This window comes from Tenebrio molitor, chromosome 9, assembly GCF_963966145.1.
Source record: "Tenebrio molitor chromosome 9, icTenMoli1.1, whole genome shotgun sequence".
NCBI classification, from domain to species: Eukaryota; Metazoa; Arthropoda; class Insecta; order Coleoptera; family Tenebrionidae; genus Tenebrio; species Tenebrio molitor.
In genome coordinates, this window is record NC_091054.1 from 5,933,405 (window position 1) to 5,954,641 (window position 21,237).

Below are 21,237 nucleotides of genomic sequence, written 5' to 3' on the forward strand. Positions count from 1 at the left end.
CAACATTATCAGTCTAAAAGTCGGCAGTTTTTTACCGCTACCTAGCAACCAGTAATGTTTGTAAACAAAGCGAGAAACGTTCTCGCGAAATGACACTTTACATAGAAAATGCAGTGAATTTTCCGGAAGCCGGGTCGATTTCCTTGAACGGAGTCTGGCATCCGAACGCTGCGCTCCTCGCTGTTGCCAGTTTTTCCCAAGAAAAAGGCGGCTTCGTCACGATCTTCGACGAACTGGTAAGGTGAACGAACTGTTGGTCTTCCACCGATCAATCCTTACAGGGAGAGCCATTAAGCGACATTAACTACCCCGTGCACCGCAGTTTTCAAGTAACAGCCCTCGCTTGGCACCCCGAGCGGACGATTCTAGCCACGGGTTGGGAGAACGGCGAATTTAAAGTGTGGAATGGGTCAGAAAAAGACTTCGTGCTCGTCGGGGGCCCCCACAAGGCTCCGATCACGCTGCTGGAATTCAGCGAAAAGGGGGGACGGCTAGTGTCGTGCGATTCAGTGAGTCAAACCAATTTAAGCAAATGATTTGTTAATGCAGAGTTGCAGTCTGGGTCTCTGGTTGGATGGAAGGTGGTTGACAATCAAGGTCAAACCGTCATCGTGTTCCACCTGGACCTGAAGGAGTCGATCACGCACCTCACCTTCCGGATGACGATCAAGCCGCATCCGGATTTCGACGTGGAGGGGTTGGCTAAAGCTGCAGTCAACGGCGACGAGCGCGCTCTCGATATATTCAGCAACTGGCGGCCGAAAACCACAGCGAGGAAGTTTAGGGTTCAGGAGGGGTCCGACAACGTGTCGTTTTACGTAGGCACGCAAGTGGGGTCGATTTATTACGTCAACAGTGCAGGCTCTTGCGTCGAGGTCCTCAACACCGAAGGGATTCCCCTCTCTTACATAGTCCACCACCCGGCGAAAGACTCTCTGGTCGTGATGATGGAAGGATTGACCGTGGGTCACTTCTCCATCGACAGTCAAGGCCATCTGAACGAGCTGACTAAAGTGAAGTTGAGCGGGAGGGTGCAAACACGCGGGGTGGGCAATCAGGGTCTAGTCTGGTGCAGCAACACCAATCTTGCCATTTTAACAGGAGATCTGGTGGTGCGCATCTGGGACATCGAAACCAACGACAATTACGTCCTCCCCACAACTCTCAAATTTTACACGAACGAAGACAAAAATCGAACGGTCAACGAAGTATTCACGTGTTTGGCGTTCTGCAAGTTGAATCAGACCCTGTGCGCTGGGACCAACATCGGGCGCATCTACTTCTGGACCAGGAACAACACCAAAGTCCAGCTGGAGAGCGCGGAGGACGCTTGGGAGCTGAACAACGTCAATACGGTCAGCGGGACTGTCAAACAGTTGATCTGGGGGTCGGTCCAGCTCAGGTTGCCTTTGCTCAGCGTGAATTGCGTCACTTCCGTGTACATAATGAAGGAACAGACGATTTGTACCTGTTGCTCTGAGGAAATCTGGTGCACGCAAAAGACCGCCAATCAGATTCTCGTAGAGAGCGCGAAGAGCAACTACGTGTTGCATCTGGCGTCGCAAGTGACCGACATGAGCATCAATGAGAACTACGCGGTCTTCACCAACGGGCGGCTAATTTCAGTGTACGAGGTCCAATGGGAACAGGCCGACACCGACAAGTTCGAACTCAATTCGACGATAAGCAAACAGTCAGAGAGCGGAGCAGACTTCGCGATCAAGTTGTTGACGACTTTCAACTGCGACAACGAGAAGGTTCTGGTGCACAAGAAAGTCATAGTGGTCCTGAGTCCGAAGTGCGTGCTCATCCGCAATCTCAACGGCTCCGCGGTTGCCACCCTGGCGACGGCGTCGCACGAGGGCGAACCCATCGGAATCGACGTCACCGGCAACTATCTGACCGTCTTCACGATGGAGGGGTTCTTGAAGATCTACGAGCTCGGTGACAGCGACCCCAAACTGATCGTCCCGGGCCGGAATCTGTACGACATGTGTCCGGATTTCGGCGAGATCATCCAGGCGAAGAGCAACTGCTCCGGAAACAAAGTCGCGCTCACTCTGGCCGCCGCCAATCTCATCCCCGACGGCAGACTGTACGTTTGGGACGTGGAGAGCGACGCGCTGATGTCGTACGACTTCCACAAGTACGGAAATCTGGCCGATCTGGAATCGAACCCCGACGAGTACAGCATCGACGAGAGATCGCAAAACGAGGAGTTTCGAAACGGCAACAAGAGCGAAACCGACGAGGCGAAAGCCGTGTTCGACGAGATCTGTTCGAATCGAATTCCTTTGCACCTGCACTGGGACAACAGCGACTCCAGGTTGTTGGTTTGCGACGCCAAGAGGGTCAAACTGCCGCCGGAGAAGAAAAGCGTCGGGGGAGTCTTCGGGCGGACGCGATCCGACACCAAGACGCTGTTAAAAGACGAGGACCACGTGGTCATAACGATGTTCGTGTCGACGGAACACGGGATCAAGATGCACGACATCAAGGCCGTCGATGTGGAGTCGCGACTCCTGGCAGTGGCCACTCCGTATATAATTTTGTTGGAGAAGCTTGTCATTATAAGGGAGGTGATGAGCGACTTCAGCGGCTTGGAAAACTGCAGCAAGGCCACGAGAGACGCCGTCTTGAACTTCAGCTACAATCTCAGCCTCGGCAACATGGACGAAGCCTTCAAGTCCATCAAGCTGGTGCAGAATCCGGGAGTGTGGGCCAGTCTGGCCAAGATGTGCGTCAAGACTCGCCGTCTGGACGTCGCGGGGGTTTGTTTGGGCCACATGGGCAACGCCAGAGGCGCCATGGCCTTGAGGATTGCGCTCACCGACCAGACTCTACCCTTCGAGGCCAAACTCGCGGTCCTGGCCGTCCATCTAGGCATGCTCGTGAGTGATCCGCAATTGTTTCTCCAGCAGTCAAACCGTCTTTTTGAAGGACGAAGCTGAACAACTGTACGTCCAGTGCGAGCGCTACGACCTCCTGAACAAATTGTTGAGGAGTCGGAACAAACTGGACGCGGCGCATGCCACGGCGGAGTCGCAAGACCGCATCCATCTCAAGAACACTGAGCACGCTTGGGCCAAAGCGTTGGAACAGAGCGGAGACTTCAAGGAGGCGGCGGTCAGGTACGAAAGAGCGAACACTCACAAGTTCGACGTTCCTAGAATGTTGCTGGACCAACCGCTGCAACTCGAGAGTTACATGGGGAAGACCAAGGATCCGTAAGTGGCCCTGTTTGATTGTCGGTGGTGTAGAGTAGGTTTTAGGGATTTGCTCAAGTGGTGGGGTCAGTACGTCGAGTCTCAGGGGGAGATGCAGGCGGCGCTCAAAATCTACAACAACGCCGGTGATATTTATTCGCAAGTGAGGGTGCTTTGCTTTCTTGGGGAGGAGAGTAGAGCGGCGGAGTTGGCGCGGTCCGGGAGAGACAAAGCTGCGTTTTACCACATGGCTAGGTTTTACGAAACCACGGGGAATTTCGAGGAGGCGGTGAATTTCTTCACCAAAGCTAACGCGTACAGTGAGTTGTAGAGAGAAGTGCACAACAGATTTGTCATGTTGTTTTGTCAGGTAACGCGGTCAGGCTTTGTAAGGAGAATCACATGTCCGAAGAGCTGTGGAATATCGGGTCGGTCGCTTGCAACAGAGAGAAACTGGAGTGCGCTCGATATTTCGAGGAAGTGGGGGCCCTCGACAAGGCGGTGATTCTGTATCACAGAGCCGGAATGCTGCACAAAGCTCTCGATCTCGCGTTCAAAGCCCAACAATTCGATATTCTGCAGCAGATAGCGACCGACCTGGATGCCGATTCTGATCCGGCGCTGGTCGAAAAATGCGCCGATTATTTCGTGACCAACGAACAGTTCGACAAAGCTGTGGATCTGCTCGCCATCGCTAAAAAATTCAAAGAGGCGATCAGCGTCTGTCTGACTCACAACGTGCAACTTACCGAAGATTTGGCCGAAAAGCTGACCCCGGAGAAGGACCAGGTGGAGGAAGCAGACAGGATCAACGTCTTGCAGACTTTGGCCGAGAGTCTCATGCTGCAAGGCAACTACCATCTGGCCACCAAGAAGTTCACCCAAGCTGGAGATAAGGTGAGTGGACTGAAGCAGTACGAATGGATTTTATAAATCTGCGTTTAGATTCGTGCGATGAAGGCGCTGCTGAAGTCGGGAGACACCGATAAGATTATATTTTTCGCTGGAGTGTCGCGGCAAAGAGAAATTTACATCATGGCGGCGAATTATTTACAGTCGCTGGATTGGCAAAACAATCCTGAAATTTTGAGGAACATAATTACATTCTATTCCAAGGGCAAAGCTCTAGATTTGTTGGCGAACTTTTACGTAGCTTGCGCCCAAGTGGAAATCGATGAATTTAAAAACTACGAGAAAGCGTACGGAGCTTTGACCGAAGCCTCGCGGTGTTTGGCAAAAATTGGGAGTCCCAGGGACTCGGTGCAGCACCAAAGAGCGACAGAAATTGTCCTGCAGCGGCTGACGATGGTCAAGAGATTCGTCGACATTCGGCGACTGTTCGAGCGCGGGGACCCCCAAGCAGGTGGGTGTAAAGGTGTAGGAGTGACTTTTTGTTCGAGTCGTGTTGTAGGGTTGGCTCAGTGTCGCCAGTTGTTGATGACCGGAGGCAAAGAACTGGAGGCTTCGGTGCGAAGAGGCGACATCTGCGCCCTGATGATACAAGAATACATCAAAAACGAGAACTACTCCGAGGCCAAGCAACTGTTCAGCGAGTTGAAGCAGAGTTTGATCGCGAGCGGAAATACTCCCATCACGTACTATTTGAGTAAAGAAACGATCGAGGCTTTGGCGCAAGGGTTAGGTGTTCCCGTTACGTCACTCATTCCGGTTAAAATCAAGCTGGACAACGAGGAAGACGACGAATTTGTCGAGGAAGCGATCGAAGATTAAGTTTTAAGCGTAAAAAATACAGTACGATTCCGTCCGTTGTTGTGATTGTTGTTTAAAAGATTGAATAAAGTTAGATGCAAACCAGTTCCTTTGTTCTGTTGATTTGAAGTTGGCGCGCGCGTTTACCGGCCGAGTCAGTGGGCGGCGCTTAATTGTTGACAGTGGGGTTTGTGATTTAAAATTGCGAATTAAAATTAAGGGAAAGGGGGGCGCAGATGGGAGCATCACCTGTCTGGATGTTTTTCGGGGTCGAAATCCGACCAATTCGGGGATGATTTATGTGGATTCGGACCGTATTTCGACAAATATCCTTTGTTTATGTTATGACGCATTCGTTTGGATTCAGTCTCGGCCATGTTGATTCTCTCTGTTTATTGTTTGAGGCGCCCCGCGACCGTTTCTGTCCTGATCGAAAATTTTTGGTGATTTAGGACGAAATGTGATTGATAAAGTTGATAAAAACGATGTGTCAGGCGTCGCGGCGACTTTGCGATAAGTCTCGTCGGCTCGTTCGCCGCGTTTCGGCGTAAAATTGTGAAAATCACTTCTCGGTTTTGTAATGGCTACCTCTCGCGTCCCCCCGTTCTTGTGTAGACAATGACAGTGAAAATTTTCACGTGATATTTTGAAAAATCGCGTTCGGTTTTCGATATTTGAATGGAAAGTGACATTTCGGTGTTGTACCTCGATCACCACAATGAACACCAATGATCCCAATGCCCTTGCGGGGGCTCACGGGGCAGAAACCTCCGAGGTAAGCTTTGTTTTATGTTGATGTCGCAGCAGGATGTGTTGTTTATGTGCCTACCGATTACGCTGTTTTATGTAACGTTTTTATTATCGTTTCTTGTTCTCGCCTCTCGATAACATTATTACTGAAATAACGTTTTTTTAGTAATCGTGGACAACTGCAAATTGTAAGCAATTTTTTGTGTCTCATTTTAATTAGATTGGATGTAATTATGATTTATGGTCGACGGTGTGGATTCTTATTGTTTCCTTTTTCAAATATTCTTGCCAGTTCGTTTTTGTTTACCATTGCATATCTGCCCAATAACCGACTAAGCATGTTACTCATTTTATTGTTGTTTTGAATATTTAACGGAAAAACACTACACTATTATAGATAGACCCATTATTGCGACCAATACAATTTTTTTTTACACATTTTACATTACTTCTTCACCTGAATTTCAATTTCAAACCATCACCGCAGCCATGACCCTACTGTCAAAGTTCAACACCTGTCACACTTGTCATTGAATTGTTGACGTTCTTTCATGGATGTTGCGATCGTGATGTTGCATTTATTTCCGACAAGCTCGATTTTCATCATTTAACAAACCAATCAATTTAATCCTGATTAATCCGCCAAGACACTTAAATATTCTGCCGCTTTTAAACCATTCATAGTCCACCCTTCGCAGGGGTGGTTATTATTTTCTTCCAAAGAACCGACGGAGTTCTGTTTTCTCAGCTACATTCAAAGAATAGAACAACAAAATCCTTTCTGTCGAAAAACTACATTGTCATCCTGAGCCTGACAGGTTACATCGTTAATGTGATTACCCCGCCAGTTTCATTTCCCACCCCTCTGATTCCGGCAAGGGTGAAATCAAATACTAGATTAGGTGTGTAATGGAAATCTAATTAAATAGAAATAGGGTTTGTTTGCAACCCTCCTGAATAATACTTCCACCGAGATGTTTCAAGGATTCCGTACTCTATTTAGCGGCGGTCAGGTGTGGCGTTTAATTTTCATATCGCATTTGCCGGTAATGTTTATTTAAATAACTTTAACTATTTATGTTAAGCTTGACGTCATTCACATAAATCAAAAAGTGCAAATTTAATTTTATTTTAAAATGGAATAGGTTGAATCACGGCGATTGATGATTTTGGCAAACAATTTTTGCCAATTTTTCACTAAAACAGGCGTTTATCATCTTTAACATTCATTAAAAGTGTAAATTTTCTTCTTCAGCAAAACGTGTTTATTATTTTGTTGCATTTCTGAAGGATGTGTTGACAAGACTGACAGAACGTTTTTCGTAATTTGTCAGTGACAGCTTCAGAACAGATGATTCCTAAACAAAGATAATGAATTATTGTCCCACTGATATTCGTACCGGATTTATTTTTAGTATAATTTAAAGAACCCGGTTGACATTGTCCTGATGAACAGTTGGCAATAATGAAAAAAAAAAAAAAATACACAAATGAATGATTTCTTATTCGGACGCAATAATTTTGTATGCGTGTTGAATTAGGTAAGAAAAATATTTCCCTTGTTTTCGTATCGTAGTGAGTGAGAATCGAGCTTTGTTTTTGCATCGGTTGAGCCAAAATTTTGTAAAAATGGGTCACGTTGGCAACACCGAGAGCACTAATTGGAACGAAGACTAAAAACGAGCAATCACCTGTTACATTTATTTATCATACCATCCATCACTCGCCCGACCCTCATCACAGATCGTGACATTTCAAGTTTTGACCGTCAGTGAGTTTGTTGCATGTTTCGAATCTAACAGATCCTCCGAACGAAAATGGAAAATTCCGGGGTGCGTTTTAAGTCTAGTGCATGTCGCCGTCCGCCCCCGCCACACGAATACAACAGAAAATTTGTTTGCAGGGCACGAGTCAGAGACCGCCGCCGACCACCTCCATACCGACAGATCTTCGCGTGAACACGACAGCGCTGAACGCTGTCGCCCTGAGTAGCGTGGCGAAGTACTGGGTTTTGACGAATTTGCTGCCAGGTCCTATACCGCAAGTGTCGGTCTATGGCTTGCCAGGATCTGGTCGCACCGACAACCAGGGCAAGATCTCGCAGGTCTGTCGTCGATCACATTCGACACGTTCGTTTTAAGATTCTTTGTTGATGTGTAGCTGTTTGTTATGTTGGGTAGCAGGAGGCCATGCTGGGACAGCACGCGGCGGCGGGCTTGCTACCGGCCGACCCGCTTCTCCTCCAGCAGCATTCCCAAATCCCGGTCAGCATATCGACGTCGCAGGGCGTCACCAATCTGTCGATACCGACGGGGAACATGCACCTGGAGAACAACCACCAGAACCACAACTCCCTCTCGAACCACCAACAGAACGATCCGCTCAATCAGAATCAGATGAATCGAGATGTGAGTCGACTTTCTTTCGGATTTTCAGAATCGGTGTAAGTGTGAGTTTCAGATGAGCCACCAGCAGCAGAACCACAACAATCAGCAGAACATGGTGCAAGTCCAAGTGCAAGATAATCTGGTTTCGGTGATCGAGGACAGCAAGGAACAGAAAGATATAATTGCGGCGCAACTGGCCCACGCCCAAATACAGTTGAACGACAATCAACATCTGAATCAGCAGGCCTTGACCGTGCAGCAGTTGCAACATCTCCAGGTGCAACAGGTTCTGGATAACGTGGTAAGAAAAAGCGTCCGGTCCGGTGTTGGGTTTTGCGCTAAAGAAATCGTGTGCAGGTGCGGATGGAAAATTCGGTGGAGAACGGTCAGGCCCAGTCGAACCCCGACCAGAACCAGCTCTCCGACAACATCCAGATCGTCAAGGACGAAAAGAACTTGCAGAATTGCAAGCTCCTGTCGGGGACTCAGTTCGGGCTGCAGGACCACAAAGGTGGTAACTTGATGGACGTGCGGACCGCGGACGGCAGCATAGTCAAGATCTCGACGAATCTGCAGGAACAAGATTTGGCCAAGACTCTCGGCGTGGAGATGGTGCAGAACATGTACAAGGTCAACGTGGACGACTTGAATCAGCTCTTGGCGTACCACGAAGTGTTCGGTAAGCTTCAGGGCGAGATCGCGACCACGGGTCAGAACATCGTGCAGAACACCAACACCAACGTGAACATTCAACAGAACACGAACAACATCGCGATCGTTGCGAAGGACGAACAAGAACCGTCGACCAGTTCGTTGCCGAACGACAACACCGCCGCGGTCATTACAGGGAACCATGTCTGTGATCTATGTGGGAAAATGTTCCAGTTTCGTTACCAGTTAATCGTCCACAGACGTTACCACACCGAACGGAAGCCGTTCACTTGTCAGGTTTGCGGCAAAGCCTTCACCAATTCGCAAGAACTGACGCGACACGGAAAGTGCCATTTAGGAGGTAGTATGTTCACGTGCGCCGTTTGTTTCCACGTGTTCGCGAACGCAGCCTCTCTGGAGAGGCACATGAAGCGACACTCGACCGACAAACCGTACAATTGTAACATTTGCGGCAAGTCGTTCGCCAGGAAGGAGCACTTGGATAATCACACGAGGTGCCACACGGGAGAGACGCCGTACAGGTGTCAGTATTGTGCCAAAACGTTCACCAGGAAGGAACACATGGTGAACCACGTCAGGAAACACACGGGAGAGACACCGCATCGGTGCGAGATCTGCAAGAAGTCTTTCACTAGGAAGGAACATTTTATGAACCACGTGATGTGGCACACGGGCGAGACGCCCCACCATTGTACCATCTGCGGGAAGAAGTACACCAGGAAGGAGCACTTGGCCAATCACATGAGGTCCCACACGAACGACACGCCCTTCAGGTGCGAGATCTGCGGGAAGTCTTTCACCAGGAAGGAACACTTCACGAATCACATCATGTGGCACACGGGGGAGACCCCTCACAGGTGCGACTTTTGTTCCAAAACATTCACCCGGAAGGAACACTTGTTGAACCACGTGAGGCAGCACACCGGGGAGTCCCCCCACAGATGCGGTTTCTGCTCGAAATCCTTCACAAGGAAAGAGCATTTGATCAATCATGTTCGTCAACACACCGGAGAGACTCCGTTCAGGTGCAATTACTGTCCCAAAGCTTTCACGAGGAAGGATCATTTAGTCAATCACGTCAGGCAACACACCGGGGAATCCCCTCACAAGTGTACTTTCTGCACGAAGTCGTTCACTCGGAAGGAGCACTTGAACAACCACGTCAGACAGCACACCGGGGAATCCCCTCATCGGTGCCACTTCTGTTCCAAATCGTTCACCAGGAAGGAGCACCTGACGAACCACGTCAGGATCCACACGGGTGAGTCCCCTCATCGCTGCGAGTTCTGTCAAAAAACCTTCACCCGAAAAGAACACCTGACCAACCACCTGCGTCAGCACACCGGCGAGACGCAACACTGTTGCAACGTCTGTTCGAAGCCCTTCACCCGCAAGGAGCACCTCATCAACCACATGAGGTCCCACACGGGGGAGCGGCCGTTCGCGTGCACCGAGTGCGGCAAGTCGTTCCCTCTCAAGGGTAACTTGTTGTTCCACCAGAGGTCGCACAACAAGGGGGCGACGGCCGATCGGCCCTTCAGGTGCGACCTCTGCGAGAAGGATTTCATGTGCAAGGGCCACCTGGTGTCGCACCGGAGGTCTCACAGCGGCGAGCGGCCGCACGCGTGTCCCGACTGCGGCAAGACGTTCGTCGAAAAGGGTAACATGTTGCGCCATCTGAGAAAGCACACGGTGGAGAACGGACAGGCCGCCGCCGACCAGCAGAACATAACAACGAACCAGGTGCAGGCGGCGCCGACGAACAATCAGCCGCAGACTTCGGGGGCCAACCTGCAGATACCGCAAGTCAGCCAGACGCAGCAGACCGCCCCCAGTAACATCGTTACGCAATCGCCGCACTTGCCCATGCATCCGCCGAGCAATCATCCTGTCGTCGTGCCTACAGCGAACGGTAATGTTTTGGCTAGTTACTGAGTAATTTAGTAATCATCGTGTGATAACAGTTCATCCCGGGTCGTTAAGTTTGTCCGATCAGTTTTGGTAGTTCCTTCGTGTATTAATGCCATACCCTACGAATAACAGTATTCCCTCCTCGAGTAGAGATAATAATAAGTCAGAGAAAGATATATTCTAAATATATATTTTAATTAAGGTTGCGTTACCGGCGAACCACCAAGTTATGTGCTTAACTCCTCTCCGTGCGAAATGAAGTTACGCCGATAACGCTAGTTGTCGGCGTCGGGGCCGTTACGCAACCGACGTACGTCGGACACACCACAACAAGACGGTGCCACGCACACAATGCTTCTATTTATTTTGACGGACTCGTCGCGGTCCGCATAGTTCGACGCCGTTTTCTTTCTCTGCGAATCGGGTGCGTAACGTCCCCGAGGCGTGATCTGTTTCGACCAGTGATCCATCGAAGCGGGAGCAACTATCATTTTGTCCGTAATTGTTAACTCATATCACGCGCGTTGTACATTTATACCAGAAATAGAGAAACGTAGATTTAACAGTTTTATCGATGTTGTAAATAATGGAAGTAACCGGAAGTTGTAGATTGCGATTCGGACGGTCCGTGTAGGTGAACCGCCGACATAAGAGTTGTAACATGACTAACGACTATATCAATCGAGGCCAGTCGAGGTATTCGTACTTATTTTTTAAACTAAGAGCAGCTTGAGAGATCGGTTCGCTTTTGTATCGAAAGCGGCCGCTTTAGCATAAGATATATCCATGTGACATTGTGATAACGAGGTAAATTCAAACGAGTGATTGATTTTTTACTAGTGTAATGCGGGCCTATTCTCATGTAATCACGACCAATCGTAGTTAGTGCGCCACTGGATTTTTGATATTATTTTTTATTTTGGTGCTATCTGATGGACTGAACACTTTTTGATTTGTGCACGGATCTGATTTTTCGCCGAGTGGCGCCATGTATTATACTGAAGCTTGCTAACTGTACATACTATAGGAGAATTATGCTAAAAGATGTAAATTTGTTATTAGACAATGTAACAATTATTTGTTAATTGTTACTAGATGTTCTGACTTAGTTACATTGTAGAGAAATGGTTATAATTACAAATGCTTTTGTACATAATTATTATGTAACATAATACTATTTTGAAAGTATTTGTAGTTGTAAATTTTGAGAGTAATTATTATAAATTTATAGAAGCTATATATTATTGTATACATATACACTTTAGTTAATATTTTTTAGATTATTTTGTAATACAACCAAGATGTATGTTTCTTTTTTAATAAAAATAGTTGTATTGGACGTTTACTGGATAGTCGAAGAGCCCCCCGTGCGACTCGAAATCCGCCCTCCAGTCGTATTACCTGTGGGAAATCAAGCGCGAGATGTGGACCGTATCGCGCAACACAAAACGAAAAGCATCCTTTCAGAAGAGAAAATAAATATCTCGCGTTTATGCAATTCCGTTACGGACAGATTTTCCAAAATTACCATGTGTGGGCAGAGAATTATTAGTTATCATTTATGCAGCGGTTGGGAAACGTTGGCACGGTTAAAACGAGGTATTTATAAAGTCGACGCGCCAGACCACGCGTTAATCTTTTGAAAAATTATTCCAGATTCGAGGCGAAATGATGATTGATAGACGCGGAAATTTGAGAATTAGCACCAAGCGGAGTATTAAAAAGCGGGATGGAAGGATTAAATTAGCGGAAGGCTGGTGAAATGTTACGTTGCGCCAGGGAAATTTGAAATTATCAATGTTCGCGTTGTGGCTTGAGGCGTGATGTGTCTTGAACGTGAGTACATTGGAAGCCAAGACAATGCAGCGAAAGAATGTTTATTAATTATGGAAAACGCGGTTCATTTACTTCGTTTCTAGCGCAGATTAATTATAATTAAAACTTTCATAATGAAACGCCCACTTTGCTGTTGGAAAATTTCATTTTATGCCGCTGTCAACGTATTCGAATAAAATGGTGGGAAAACAATTCAATTTGCATATTTTATGTTTTAGCATTTTTTTCTCGGAGGTGAAAAAACGTCTAAAACCAATACATACAAGATTTACCTAAATCACCGCTAAATATGACATTTAATTTGTTCATTTGTTATGTTAGACCAACGGAAAAATATGGACAACATTTAATAACAATCCTCTTGACGAAGCAGTATTGTTTTCAACACAAATACTTTTACGAGGGTGGTTCGTCATGATGGTACAATCATTTACAATGATCCTGTACATATTTATATACATATACAGCGTGAACATAAAGTTTGGAACAAAATTCATAATAGCGTTATCTGATATTTCTAAGAAAATCGCTCGAACAGGTTGATTTTATTTTGAAAAATGCCATCGTGTGACGTGCAATTTGTTAATTTCTCCAAAAAAAAATGTTATGTAAGGTACGGTGCGATCAATTAAAAAATAAATCGAGTCGGCGTGTTACCTATGGCAACCCATACTATAGCATAGGCTTCAAAGCAAACTCGATTTATTTTTTAAATGATCACTCGGTACCATTTTTTAAAATTCATCGTTTAGCTAGTCGGGCCTATCAAAAGGGGAAGAAAAAAGTGGCGATTGTCATTTAAAAAAATTGGCGATGACGTCATTGCGCAAAAATCAATGACGTTATTTAAACAAATTGCAAATCACAGGATGGCATTCCTCGAAATAAAATCGACCTGTCCGAGCGCTTTTTTTAAAAACATCACATGATATTTATTCCAAACACTGTATACATATAACGGGCCTTCAAATAAATTTATATTTAGAGCAACCTGTGGAAATTCAATTGTTTGCAAACATTTTTCCAGCGTAGAAAATGACACAAGAAACGTCTGACATTTTAACGAAATAAAATTTGGTTGAAAATATTTTTAATTTTTGTAGTGCATTCTCCCTATTCCCCCTCGCTCCTCCACGGAATATGACAATATGAAATTAGGAAAAAGCTTACTATGTAACCTGTGTGCCTAACTCCGGAGAATAATTGGTTACCGAAAAAAATTACTTTACACTGTTAACAGAATGAGAATTACGTCTACTCTAAATATATATTTATTTGAAGGCCCGATAGATATCGAGCGATCAAATTAATTTGTAATCGAGTCATCCATGGATTTTAATCCGTATGTCTTTTGCGATTGATATGTCGAGATCTAACCTGTGTTTCAAGCTGTGTTAATTGGATCGTGGAGTTCAAGTAACGACATATGATTTCGGATTCATGGATAACTCGATTAGGTAGATACAAATTAATTTTATCGCTCTTTATATAAAAGCACTGAACTTTGGTATACAGGGTGTAATTAAAATCGACGGAAATATTTTAAGCCGTAAACCACCAAGACATTTGAAGACGATTTGCGATGACTGAAATTGCTTATTTAAAAATTCAAAATTCACCTCATTCCGGCCCGTGGTTGACGCTAATGTAGGGCAAAAGAAAATGAAAGTTAACAGTGACACTGAATTGTGTGGAAAAAACGAACAAAATTCAAAACTCTTACCTTTAGCGTACCTTATTCACAGTAAATACTGAATTTGTTGTCCTTGATGCGTGATGCACGGATCCTTGTGGAGACTTCACGATCTTCCCGAATTTGGGCACCAGCTGCCAGGACTCGTCCGGTTAGTTCTTCTACCAAAGATCTTGACGGTTAAATGTTGGACTTTCAGGGTGGTTTTGGTTCAACCCTTGCGTAACTTGGCGAGCATGTGGTGGCGCGCCATCATGCACATGTCTAAGGGCACTTCGTCCACCAACTTAGGCAAAGTATCGCTCAAAAATCGAAGGTATTCTTCACCGTAGAGTATTTGTGCTTGGACCGCGTTACCACCCGCCGCACCGTACGCGAGCACCATATCCGTTAATTCCACGTTTGTAAAATTCGGGATTTTAAACAATTTAACTCCAAATACACGATTATTAATGCACTGCTACACTGCACCGTTTGTCGAGCTACAACTAACTGACTTACGCAAACCCAACCTCCCATAAGAAGATCTTTTTTTGTCATACAAAAAGTGTATGAAGAGTGTAAAAAGCGAGTGGTCGCTTTTTCTTTACTATTGCTTTTATAATTTCAATTATGAAACCAAGACAGTGGCGCGTCCACAACGTATTGTCTAAATTACCATGTCATTTCTTTACGTATCCTTACGTTTTTTTGAAAATGCATATTTTTCCATTGACGCGGGAGTATTCAGGACTAACGTATTTATTGTCTCTCTCGTCGAAGAACGTTTCCATGACGTTGAAGATGGCGCTCTCCAAGTGCCAATCTTGGACAACTGTTGCCAACAGCATGTCGAATTGTCGGCGTCACCGATAATTAAGTGATGTGGTTTTGTGTTTTGGACAACAACCCACATGGCATCGTCAGCGGCAAATGCTCCTCTCTCTCTGCTTCGGTTAAATCTTCTCTTATAACTTTATGTAATGGTTTGTTCTCTGTGAGATAGAGAGGTCCACCTAAAACACTTTCAATGGCTGCGCCTAGCGGCATCTACATTTATTTTCCTTTTATACAATACGACCTTTTACAAATTAACAATCCTCTAGGTCCTCCCAGAAGTCCTCCTGTGATTGCTCCGGCTCCAGTGATTGCGACACCTTTCACACTTCCATCAGCGGTAGGTAGCTCTTCCTATTCCCCTATGTCGGGCAAAAAGGTTACAGAAGGTAATTATTACCTTTCTTTGTATGAGGCAAGGACATGTTTGAATGATCAAATTGGATTGGATTGGATTGTATCACAAAATGGTTCGAGAACTCTCGAAGTTCCAACCATCCTACCTAAGTCATGTGTGATCCTGATCAGGTGGTGGGAGAATTTGTTTGATTAGCAGTAGATTACGAAAAATAAAACACAAAATTAAACAGTAGTTTCAGTTTCACTTTGCATTTCAAATGCGGCTTTTCGGTCATAGTTAAACTTTTTTTGCGAAATCGCGAAAATGCTGCACAACGTTTACAAAGGCTCATGCATTGAGAAGTATCCTTTGAGGAAACCTTTCAGCGTAGATTTGCCGTGCTAGCTTTGAATGTCTACGGGTTTCGCCGTAGATCAAAATCATATCGGTTTTCTCCTGGTTAGTGAAAGCCATTTGTAACTTAATTTTGAATTAAATAATAACAAAAAATTCTACTATGATTTTTTTGTCCCATTTTTTCATAAAATTCAGTGGTCCCAAACAATCGGTACGACTCCCAACAAACATCGAGATTTTAGTTATAATTTTTCTGGAAACGACTATTTTTTTTTACATTTAGCCAACCCCTCATTGGACACGCCGCACAAATAAAAAATTGTCTTATACGGTGCGCGGAAGAATTTTTTTTTTTTGTTTGCTGTCAGAATTTGAGAATTTTCTCCTGTGTGAATGGATTTTAATAAATGTCATAACTTGTCAAAACGAAACGTCAAGCTAATTTTAAAGATTTTAAGCGATTTGGAGCCTTTAAGGGTTTCGTCGAACAAAAAAACGTTGTATTCAACTCGTTCGTGTGTAAATTGGGCTCTTTATGGCGTTCATGGGCCTTTAAAACGCTCGTTTCATTCGCGTTTTAAACTGGCCCAGGCTCAGGCCATAAAGAGCCCAATTTACACACGAACTCGTTAAATAAACTACTATTACACACCTAAAGTCCATTCAATAAACATCTGGACTATCAAAATTGCAGTTGTTAGGTTGGTTAAATCACTAGTTATTTTCATATCGCCCAGTTGTTATTTATAATTTTTTAATTTTTCAAACTACATATTCATTTGTTTAAATTGACATTGTCAAATATTTTGTAATATTATTTAAGTGTATTTTGTAAAAAGGTTAAAATGGAAAGTTCAAAACGAACTAGGGTGGTTCTGTTAGTGCGAGAGAAGAGGGCCATAAGAAATTATTATGAGGAACAAACAAAAAAGTGATAACAACGGGAAGAAATTACAAATTTGTGCCAAAGCTGCTCCAGTATTGTTAACTAAGAATTGGTGTTCGTTCTTGTGATTCACAAATCAAAATTTTGGAGAGATAAGTGTTAATCAAATGTTAAATAATAAATGAAACAGATTAGTTTATTTTGGATGATTTTGGTTGTTGTTTAATTTGTTACCTGTTTTCAGTTTGTGGCATGTTTTTTATAAACTTAATTAAATTGCTCTAATTCATTTAGTTGCTGCATTTCCATTTTTAGTTCAATGATTAAAAATGAAAACATAACCTAAATATATTTTGTAGACTACGTCCACTGATAGAATGCATTTTTTTAAATATCCTTAGATAACAAAATCCCCAAACCATAACATTAAAATATTAAGAAAGTATCATAGATTGTGTTGGTAATATCTTGAAGCATTCGCGCCACTAATTCTCATTGGTTGTTATGAAACCCACGCGAAAAAGAAAAAATATCATATTACACTCGTTGCACAAGACATGTTGTCGAACTCACTGCGTTCGTCGTGTTCTAAACCCTCTAGTTCGACAATAGACTGTCTTGTGCAACTCGTATAACAATATACAGTTAGTTGGTTGCAAAAAAAGCGGAAACTGTCAGAATAAAACTGACACAAACGAGTAGTAATAAACGAAAAAGCACTGCCTTACAAGTTTAAACGGCTGACTCCAGCTTTGCACACACTGGTGTTGATAAAATCGACAGCGGGGAAGTACCGGAGTTATGCGATAATCTGTACCTACTCGTACTAGTGACACCTCAAATCGCTGCTGATTAGTTAATCCCCGGCATTGAAAAATCGCTGATAGCAACAGTTATAGGTACATACAAACAAATAACATCGATTGCCAAAAACAGCGATTTTTATAAGTGTGAGAAATCACTCCAAGTGAGAAACACAACACGCAGATGGTATTGGCAAATTTGCAACAGAAATATTGATAATGCAACGCTTCTATTTATATTTTCTCTGCCGATGTAATCTCGCCACTAGTCTTACAACGAAGTCTTTACTGTGATAGTATATATTTTATTGTGACAAATTCCCTCATGTTATGAAAACAGTTGATATTATTGTAAACAGGTAAATTATTGCAGGAAAAGTGCCACGATGAATATAAACTAACCTTTAATCCGTTTTGTGATGTTGTTCCGAATGTTTGTTTGAATTGTTCATTCGGGAATTTGTCTAGACAAATATAACTCGACTTCCCATTTTTTTTCGGAAAATAAAATCAAAATTTTCCGAAAAAATGGCAAGTCTTGTGATATTGTTTCTGATAAACGCACCGATAGCGATGCACTATCCAGCTATATTGTCAAATAACGTTACATGAAGCCAGTAAGTAGTTCAAGGTTTCTACAAACCATGATCCCGATAGCAGATAACAATTATCAAAAAATAGCGATCGGTGATTACCGCGAATTTGAAAAATCGCCACTTGACTTATCCGTCTTATCACTAATTTACACCTGTCATTGCACCCTGGGAATCACTTAAATAGTATTAAACATGAATAATTACGTCACTGGTCCAAGCCGTACACCGTCATTTTGTAGAGCGTAGGCCGAGGGTGCGCCGACGAAAGCAACAAGAAAATGGTATTGATGCCCACCCCACGAGACTGCCTTACTGCAGCCCAATCGCTAGACAGAAACGAAAATGTTATATGTATGTACAAGATTGTTCAGTGCTCCTCACTTATTTGGCGACGGCCACCTTGCCCAGAACTGACTGAGGCCCCCATCTCGCCACGAGACGGTTCTGTTATTCAGGAGGGTTTAGAACAGGGACGGTTCGAACTCCGGGTCTGACGATCCTAGCGAGACAAAACGCTGGTCCGGGGCCCTATGCTTGCCAAATAGGCGACGGTTGAACAGATGATGACGAGGGCAATAGTTGACCATACACACACAGGTTAATCCCTGCGTTTGGAACGCCGCGATTCAAACGTGCGGGCTTATCTGCTGGTTAGTGTTAGTGGGTAACGAACGCGCCAAATTTAACCGGTACAGACATGTCTGCGATATTAAACTGTAAAAACTGCTGCCGGTCACTACAATAAAGACGTGCTAAGTTGTTATTTGCTTGTTTTAAGTATTTTTGACTGCGATCATCATGTCTTCCGAAGGAGTTGTTTGTTCAAGAAAATTTCTTACGGCGTTCCAAACGCACGGATTAACTTGTGTGTGTATGGCCAGCTATTGCCAGATGTGGAGATCAACCACGACGACCGACTTAAGATGCGTTCTTTTTGGGTGGTCTATCACCTTTGGATGCGATTTTGACGTTTCGGAAATGGAAACATCAAATTGTTGAAACACAACGTGGGGAGTGAACAATTTCACTTCATTGTAAAAGATTGTTTTTAATTTATGTCTTTATTAGTTCATTTTATTACAACTGATTACAAGTCGATTTTGATCAGTATGTTTACAAAGAGATGTATCTCTTGGAGAAGAACGCTTCAATGACGGCGAAGACGGCGTTCTCTAAGTCTGGCTTTTTGAGAACTATTTTCAACAGTACATCGGCGCTAACCGCAGAGATGGCCGGTTTTGAGTTTTTGATAACAGCCCACACGTCAGCGGCAAGTTCTCTTCTCTCTGCTTCGGTTAAATCTTTAAATATAACTTCACGCAATGATTTAAACTTTTTAAAATACAACCATCCAGCAGAAATACTTCCAACGATTCCACCTAGTGACATCTATTATTTAGTTTATGCTTTATATTTATAAGATAAGAATTTTTACCAATCGCCATTCCAATAGGTCCTCCTACAACTCCTCCTGCGATACCTGCGCCTGCTATGATGGCAGAACCTGCCGCAATTCCTTTAAAGGTAGTTGTTATTCCCCTTTGCTTAGCCAAAAGGTCACAGAAAGTAAGTACATCACCTTGTGTCAGGGACATGTTTGCGCGTTAAAATTCGATTACAAAATGATTGGCGAATTGTCTAGGTAAGTCCTGTCTCGGCAGGTGGTGGGAGAAAATGTTTGATTGATCATTTCGCAAGTAGGTACAGTTTTTCAACAACACAACCTAAAATGATGATGCACTTGGCAAAACAAAAGTCTGTTAAAATTTAAAGGATGGAAATCTTCAACCGATAAAAATAATGCGGCCGTTGAAATCTCAGACAGGAAAGATTTAAACACTGTATAACTTTTGAAATTTGAATAACGCAAATAGGATTTTCATCAAAGATTATCAGTTTTCGAAATATTATAACTTTTGAAATGTCGCAATTATGTGATTTGCAAAAATGTGTTATCATCACCAGACTGAGGGATAAGGGCCATAGAAGAAAGCAAGGCACCGGAAGAAAGAAGGTATCACAGGGTAATGATGATGCGTTGTCAGTTAACTTCCTCAGAGAAAGCACTTTGTTGAGGAAGCAGTACATACTGTCGATGTCAAGACGCCTTCAAAAGATGATTGATGCCGATGGCGCTCAAATAAAATATTAATCATTACCGAAATTACAGTAATTCCACACCTCGACTCGTTACTGTAAAATCATATCATCATCAGGCGGAGTATTAAAAAGCGGGATGGAAGGATTAAATTAGCGGAAGGCTGGTGAAATGTTGCGTTGCGCCTTGCGCCAGGGAAATTTGAAATTATCAATGTTCGCGTTATGGCATGTCTTAAACGTGAGTATATTGGGAGCCAAGGCAATGCAGCAAAAGAATGTTTATTCATTATGGAAAATGCGGTTCATTTACTTTGTTTCTAGCGTGGATTAATTATAACTTTCATAATGAAACGCCCATTTTGACTTTATGCTGCTGTCAACGTATAGTCACAAAATGGTATCGAAACACAATTTTCATTTGTATATTTTACCTTTTTGCATTTTTTTCTCGGAGGCAAAAAACATCAGAATACTTACAAGATTTACTTCAATCAACGCTAACAAATTTCGTTTGCTCATTTGTTTCTGTTAGATCAACAGAAAAATGTGGATAATGTTTCGTAACAATCCTCTTGACGAAGCAGTATATTGTTTTGAACACAAATATGTAGCTACTTTTACGAGGGTGGTTCGTCATTTATCGTTCCAGTCTCATTTGTCGTTCCAGTCGTGACAGTAATGTTTAAGAATTTATAAAAGCAACGAAGCACTTCAGCATGTTTACATAAGATATGTCAATGTTTCAGTCGACTATGTTGAAAAATAAAATTGTTCTAATTGGTCTTTTGCTCTTGTATTGAGAGCAATAAAGAATAAACAACCTTGGTGGCACAGAGTGCAATCAAGAATTAGTTCGAAAAATTACAAAGTTATTGCTTGCACATTCATATTTTATTTTCATCTACATACCACAGTTTTTTTTAAATTTAGAGTAAAATGCGTGCTTCAAAAATGCGGCGTCCAACCAATCACAGAGATCAGAATTTTGCAATTTTTTCGAGACACACTGGTGTTGATAAAATCGACAGCGGGGAAGTACCGGAGTTATCATGCGATAATCTGTACCTACTCGTACTAGTGACACCTCAAATCGCAGCTGATTAGTTAATTCCCGGCATTGAAAAATCGCTGATAGCAACAGTTATGGGTACATAAGAACAAATAACATCGATCG

At 43.7% G+C, this 21,237-nt stretch overlaps 2 protein-coding genes and 1 long non-coding RNA gene across 6 annotated transcripts; 2 read left to right on the forward strand and 1 right to left on the reverse strand.

The window, feature by feature from the left end:
* The first annotated feature begins 3 nt into the window (after nt 1–3).
* rempA (intraflagellar transport protein rempA) lies at nt 4–5,021 on the forward strand. Its single transcript, XM_069057784.1, has 8 exons — nt 4–236; nt 282–509; nt 558–2,891; nt 2,941–3,227; nt 3,273–3,526; nt 3,577–4,103; nt 4,152–4,569; nt 4,618–5,021. Exons 1-8 carry the CDS (start codon nt 90–92, stop codon nt 4,935–4,937), a joined length of 4,515 nt encoding a protein of 1,504 aa, XP_068913885.1. The 5' UTR covers nt 4–89; the 3' UTR covers nt 4,938–5,021.
* Nucleotides 5,022–5,136: 115 nt separating this feature from the next.
* LOC138138060 (zinc finger protein 271-like) lies at nt 5,137–11,975 on the forward strand. Of its 4 annotated transcripts, none has more exons than XM_069057785.1 (5): nt 5,137–5,691; nt 7,570–7,770; nt 7,847–8,074; nt 8,115–8,354; nt 8,411–11,975. In XM_069057785.1, exons 1-5 carry the CDS (start codon nt 5,635–5,637, stop codon nt 10,658–10,660), a joined length of 2,976 nt encoding a protein of 991 aa, XP_068913886.1. In that variant the 5' UTR covers nt 5,137–5,634; the 3' UTR covers nt 10,661–11,975. The 4 variants fall into 4 exon arrangements, with proteins under 4 accessions (XP_068913886.1, XP_068913888.1, XP_068913887.1 ...); XM_069057787.1 differs by having other exon boundaries at nt 8,127–8,354; XM_069057786.1 differs by having other exon boundaries at nt 7,850–8,074.
* A 7,030-nt stretch (nt 11,976–19,005) lies between these two features.
* Nucleotides 19,006–19,743, reverse strand: LOC138138603 (uncharacterized). Its single transcript, XR_011162056.1, has 2 exons — nt 19,399–19,743; nt 19,006–19,342 (listed from the first exon to the last, which is right to left on the reverse strand). It is a non-coding gene; the product is annotated as an uncharacterized lncRNA (long non-coding RNA).
* Between the last annotated feature and the right edge of the window lie 1,494 nt (nt 19,744–21,237).